The 6756-nt window shown below is 39.8% G+C and overlaps 1 protein-coding gene across 2 annotated transcripts in view; it reads left to right on the top strand.

Moving 5' to 3' along the window:
• Positions 1–6756, top strand: part of STAMBPL1 (STAM binding protein-like 1) — a 55684-nt gene that overhangs the window by 17812 nt on the left and 31116 nt on the right. For both annotated transcript variants that reach the window (XM_011998091.1, XM_011998096.1), the window contains one exon: positions 5446–5528. In XM_011998091.1, the coding sequence (XP_011853481.1) occupies positions 5499–5528 (30 nt within the window). In that variant the 5' untranslated portion in view covers positions 5446–5498. The remainder of the gene's footprint in view (positions 1–5445; positions 5529–6756) is intronic.

The raw sequence follows: 6756 nt of genomic DNA, 5'->3' as shown, positions 1-6756 counted from the left end.
TGGTCTAAAATTCTCTTTTTTTGTTGTGTCTCTGGATGGCTGAATTTTTAAAATCCTTCAAAAGGGAAATGAAGGGTGGGCCTAGATTTATTTATTTTTCCTGAAGTAGGGCTCAATCTGTAAGGGTGTGACTCGGGAGATCCTTCTTTGTGTCTCTGTCATTTAACACCTGGGAATGACCCTTTACCTCCCTTTATCTAAATCACATTAGGTCATTGAAGTCTATAGACTGAGTTACAATAATTTTCTTTATCTATCTCCAACTGAGTAAATTGCACCATATTCTTCCTGGAAAACATGACCACTAACCCAGTGGCTGTTGGTTTGGCCAATTAGAAATGAGACTCCAGGAGGAGGTATAAGGTACTCTGTCCTCTCTTAACTGCCAGTGGGCCACACCTCCTTATCCAGGTCACTAGGGCACTCAAGTGCCTGGGAGAAAATGGCACATTTGGGTGATGGTCTCGCTGGCTCTTTACTGTATGCTGAGTCTCTTAGGAGACTATTCGCTGCCTAGTAGTCACCTCCTTTCTGAATTCTGGAAAATATTTCTCTGTGGATGAAAATGGGTCAGGATTCTGAACTTTGCCACACACACACGCGCACACACACTATTTTAAGAGAAAGAAAGAGAGAGAGAGAGAGAGACAGAAAGAAGGAAAAGAAAGAAAGAGAAAGAAAGAAAGAAGGAGTTAAGGAAATTAAGGCTGAAAAAAATCACAAAATAAGCACCATGCTAGGTCAGATATTTTCCTCTGTTCATTCTTGCATTGTTTGCTGCTGGTTTTAAAGGGCAGAATTGTTGAGACTCTTCCATGTTTCCGTGGGGGACTTCAGACTTGGAGACATTGCAGGGACACAGAAGCCAAGAGGATTTTGCTATGGTTATATAGAGAGTAAACTGTTACAAGCTCAGAGCTGTAAAATATCAATTTGGAGAGGATACCTGCCCCCTCCCAGGCCATTCATGGACGAGAATGCAGTTTTGCCACATCCCCTCTGGGCACAGTCGACTGCTCAGTTGGTTCTGGGAGCTACTTGTTAGCTGAATCTCTGGGACAGGAGTTGGCCTCCATGTGCTCACTGTGAATATGTAGGATTCTGACATCGTGATTCCCCTCATTCTTGTGAGTCAGGATTAACAGAAATCAGATACTCCCCTATTCCTCTATAAAAGGACAGATTAAAGAAAAAAAATGATGATGTCTTTGGAGGTTATGGTCAGGAAAAGGAGCTAGCAATAAAAGCAAGAAGGCAAGAGCTCTGAAGCAAGAACTCTCAAGAGGTATCTTACAGGTTAAATAGATCACAAGGCTGCAGTTCAGATCTTCAGATGTTATCAAACCACAAGAATGTGAGGTAGAGGTTAGGGAGTAGGCTGAGATTAAAACAGGCATTTCTGATTAATGTTTTCCATTAGTTCTAAGCCACGCTGAAAGCATGGCTTTGACAAGCCCCCTGGCGAATGAGGAAAGTAAACCTTGGAGGGGGCTCAGTAAAGGATATTTAGCAAGCAAATGATAGAGCCTAGACTCACACCCAGGCTTATCTCACTCCAAAGGCTGTTTGCACCATGTGCTTTATAGCACTTTGGACCTCCACTTTGGAGGGGGAATTTGTTTTATTCTTGCATGATACTGAATACTTCCCATTAATTAGCATCTGTGGATCTCAAGTACTATGAGGTGAAGTACCTCTTACTGTACCCTCACTTCAAATTTTCTAATTGTTTTAGTAAGACCACAGTAGCACAAATGGAAAGTGGTACTTGCCATTAATGTTCCCTGTTTTAGATTCTCCTGGCCCACTTTATTTCTGATTAGATTGAGGTAGCATGGTGAGTTTTTATTTTATTTCTTTGCATTGTTGATCTAGAGCCATGGTTTTCAAACTTTATTGGTCTTGGAACCCCTTTACAGTCTTAAGTACTAAGGACACTAAAATACTTTGTTTATGTGAGTTATATCTATTTATATTTACTGTATTAAAAATCAAAACAGACATTTATAAGAGTACGCAAGTAAGCATTCCATTCACTCTTGTACCCTCTGGAAATCTCCACTATACAACTGTGAAAGATTGATATTTAAAAAGTCAAATAATGTTTCGGTAATATTATGAAAGTAATATTGACCTCACAGACTCCCTGACAGGATTGTGGGAAACCTTGACCATATTTTGAGAGCCACTGAACTAGAAAACATACCTGCGTATGTTGATATTGGCAGTTCTTTATAATGCAACTATAAGTGCCGGAACTGGGGGCAAAAAATAAAGGAATTAAGGCAAGACCATCAGGTAATAAATGGCTTAAAAAATAGTTACTGACCAGTCTGTGAGCTTCTTTCATCTTAGATTTGAGGGGAGTTGGCTTCTATTTCTGAATTTTGAATATATTCATATGTGGGAGTGAATAGTTTTTATCTATAGTAGTTTAATAAACTCTAATGTTTAAAATATGTTTAAACATTTCATACATATGGAAGCTCATTACGGAGATGTTTATTTCATTGTTTCTGCTCACACTTACCATTGTTTTTTGGTCACCCAGCCCTGAATCCACCTCTACTCTCTTGGCATATCCCACTGCCTCCTACAAGAGGATAAAGTGCTAGATATTTACATCTTCGGCCATCTTTTCAGCCAGGCTGAAGGCATGGGACCCAGACTCTGCCAGTCAGACACCTGCATCTCATGCTTTGAAATAGAAACTAGAGACATAGAGAAGTACCTGGCAGCTGCACATTATTCCCAGGGCAGCAGCTAGTTGCTGGAGTTGCTGGTGTTGGTAGTAGAAGCTGTAGAATCCCCTGTTCATCAAGTGATAGAGATAGCAGAGGTGTTTTCACCAGACCAATGCTGCTGTGTAGTCTGGGGCAGTGTTCTTGGATATGTAGCTTCCAAACCTGATTTCTCTGGCCCTCCTAGAAGTTTGTGTTTCTTCGTTATCCTTCTGTGAATTCAAGAGTCAGACCTTTGCCTGCAACTAAGAATCCTGCTTAATGTAGTCTCTGTCAAAGTATTGTTTGGAAACCTCATGTGTTGGAATCACTGGGCCATATCTGACAATACCTACTTGTGGGCTTAAAACCGATGGATTCAGAATCCTTAGAGTGGGTCTTAGGAAACTGCATTTTAAACAGATCTCAGGGTTATGTGATTTTAGATGCAGTAAAGTTTAAAAACCCCTGTCCTAGTATTTTCAACTTTTTAAAGTCTATGCTCTCTCTTTATGAATCTGAGCAATCATCAAAAGAAAGAATTCTACTCTTTTTTATTTATATTTTATTTTATTTTATTTTTGAGCTAGAGTCTTACTCTGTCACCCAGGCTGGAGTGCAGTGGCGCGATCTCGGCTCACTGCATCCTCCGCCCCATGGATTCAAGCAATTCTTCTGCCTCAGCCTCCCTAGTAGCTGGGATTACAGGTGTGCACTACCACGCCTGGCTAATTTTTGTATTTTCAGTACAGACGGGGTTACACCATGTTGGCCAGGCTGGTCTCGAACTCCTGACCTCAGGTGAACCACCTGCCTCAACCTCCCGAAGTGCTGGGATTACAGGTGTGAATCACTGTGTCTGGCCAATTCTACTCTTTTATAAGGCCCTAATAAATGACTTACTAGTGTTTGCTTGTTCCCCTCCCTCCCCGGCTTCACATTCCCCATAAACCTTTGCTCTGTCTTTTTAACTCTTTTAACGTCTTTTCCTGGTTTACTTCTTCTCACCGAGAAGTTTTAATTCCTCAGATGGTATTGCCTACATTCAGTGGTGCCAAAATTGTTAACTCGACTTCTAAACTGCACTGTGATGAACCATGTTTTTTCTTTCTTGGGCATTTTTGTAGCCTGCAGGCTTAGAGCTCAATGTTTACCCCAGGGATTATTGGAGACAATGGAGGAGAAAGACTGGAATATAAGAGTAATTTTTCTTGAAGGGTTCCTCCACCATGGATTTAGGCCAGAAAATAGCACTGGAGGTATTGATTGATCTACTTCTGAGATTTCTAGAATCACTGAATATTATAACTGAAAATAATCCATCTTAACCCCTTGTTTCCTAAATGAGGAAGTCAGGAGAAGATCCATGTTCAAAGTCATCTAAGTGATGCGTGGGGTATAAAGGACAAAATAAATTTAGAAGTGGAAAGTGGTGATGCAGAGCTTGACCTAAACAAGCATAAAAAGGATGAGAATTACTAACATTTATTGAATTAATATTTGAACTTGGGTACATTCACTTGACTTCTCTGAGCCTCAGTTGTCTCAACTATAAAATAAAGATTCTAATAATAGCTAACATTGATAAAATATTGACTATATGCTAGGAGCTATTGATACTCTAAGGACTTTATGTGCTAACTCATGTGATCCTAGCACAATGACGTGATGTAGGAACCACTGTTTCACCCATTTTGTAGGTGCGCAGGAAGTCTATATAACTTCCCTGCAGTCACACAGCTAAGCGTATTTGTTTTCTATTGCTGCTTTACAAATGTTTATGAAATTAATGGCTTAAATATACATGTATTATCTTGCTGCTTTTTGGGTCAAGAGTCTAGGCACAGCTTACCTAGGTCCCCTGCTCATGGTCTCACAAGGCAGCAATTGACTTGTTGACATGGGCTAGAGTCTCATCAGAGGCTTGGAGTCATGTTCCAAACTTGTGTGGTCATTGGCAGAATTAATTTCCTTGGAGCTTTGGAACTTGTGGTGGCTGAGTCTTTAAGGCCAGCAGGAGAGAATCTGCTTCTTTTAGAGGTCTTACCTGATTAGATCCAGACCACTCAGGATGATTTTTCTTTTAATTAACTTAACATTATTAGGGGGGATTCATATATCTACAATATCTCTTCATCTTTGCCATATGATTCAACATAATCATGGGAATAATATTACGTGACCTTTGCTATCTTCTATTGGTTAGAAGCCAATTACAGGTCTTAACCACACTCAAGCAGAGAGGATTACACAAACCGACAGATATCAAGAGGCAGGAATCACAGAGCTATCTTAGAATTTTGCCTGTCATAGTTCTAAGGTTGAGTTTAAATCCAGACCGGCTCTAGGTTTAACAGTCCATGCTCATAATCAATATGATCTTCTTTATTCCTTTGAAGAAAGCAGACCTACTTTATAACCTTGCATAGAGTTCTAAGTAAGGTATCCCCCAGAAGATTCATACTGGATGCCAGTCAAATGTTAATTATTTTCACACCTTCACTTTCAAAGGTCAGCTTCGAGAAACCATAACCACTTGCAGTTTTATATTTTCAGGAAGAGATTTCCAACAGTCTCTCTGAACACTCTGAACTTATAACTTAAGGTTATATAAGTTATTTCCATTTGTTCCTGTTTGTCTGAGGCAGAGATAACCCTGGGATTTGGGATTTCAAACTTGAGTCTCAAAAAATAACTTTAGTTCTGCTTCTTGTTTTTGAAACAGATGAAGTGATTGAGAAGAAACAGTGAACATCCTCATTTCACAGATAAGACAGCATGGATCAGCCTTTTACTGTGAATTCTCTGGTAGGTTGCACCAGCTGATATCTAACATTTGGTTGGAAAGCCCAAAAAGAAGAACAGAAACATACAAATGTGAAATGAGTCACAATTACTTTAAGAAGTTTAGCACTTGTAGTTTTTCATCCATCTGTGTGGTTGTCTCCTTTGAGGAAGTGACTAATAAAGCTATCTTTGTAAGACTTAAAAATAAATTTTATTTTCCACAAAAGTCTAAAATTTTAGTTTATCTAGCTAGATTCCAGGAGTGTAGTCCTTTGGCAAAACACCAGAGAGAAGAATTTCAGAGTTGATATCTGAGGAGCTACTTAAAGCTCTTTGTGTCTCAGCTTCTTTATATAGATAAAAATTGGAGGCTCACCTTGTGTGGTGTTAGCTGAGAAAAACATACATAACACCTAGGTATTGCTTTGGATCCTTGTGTAAATGTCTTTGTACTTGACGCTCTTGTTCTTCTCACTTTTCCCCTCACTGCCCAGCACTGTGCACACTTTCTCTAGCTACATCACATGGGCTTATTCTGTGTCCTAGATCAGTCTCTGACTGTGAATATAGACACATTATGTAATCTCCATGGCCCTAATTTTGTACTTTTTGCCCAATGACAATTGGAAACAATATTTTTTGATGCTCCTAGCCTACCAGGATGGTACGATAAATGGAAACTGTCATTCCCATTTTCCTCCTCCCGAAGACCCTTCCCAACCACTCACAGCGACCTTGTACCAGTGTGCAGTATACTAAATACCCTGTATGCACAGAGACTAGCACCAGGACATAAAGAAAGAGAGAGCCTTGTTCTTGTACTGAAATAGGTTGTGACCTAATGTTTTTTCTTGACCAAGAAAGTCCTTCACAGAGCTTAGTTGTCTTCAGAGTATGTTTGGAAAGTAGACAGTTGCAGAAATGTTTTCATTTTCTGTCCCCATGTTGTTGTTCCACTATGATTAATAAATACTGACCCATTTCCACCTCTTCAGAGGAAGGAGTCATCCTTATGAGATGTCTTCTGTGTTTTTCTAGAACATTATATAACAATAATTAAAATTTGTATTGTATATGTCACTGTAAAAATGAACACAAAGGCTATGTATCTGGAAAATTTGTGTTTTCATCCAAGAAGCTTGCATGCAAATGAAATATTATAGATTGGCCGGGCGCAGTGGCTCACGCCTGTAATCCCAGCACTTTGGGAGGCCACGGCGGGCAGATCACGAGGTCAGGAGATTGAGAC

Source organism: Mandrillus leucophaeus, unplaced genomic scaffold, assembly GCF_000951045.1.
Source record: "Mandrillus leucophaeus isolate KB7577 unplaced genomic scaffold, Mleu.le_1.0 Scaffold1154, whole genome shotgun sequence".
NCBI classification, from domain to species: Eukaryota; Metazoa; Chordata; class Mammalia; order Primates; family Cercopithecidae; genus Mandrillus; species Mandrillus leucophaeus.
The sequence above is the reverse complement of the archived record's forward strand: the minus strand, read 5'-3'. Positions and strand labels throughout refer to the sequence as shown.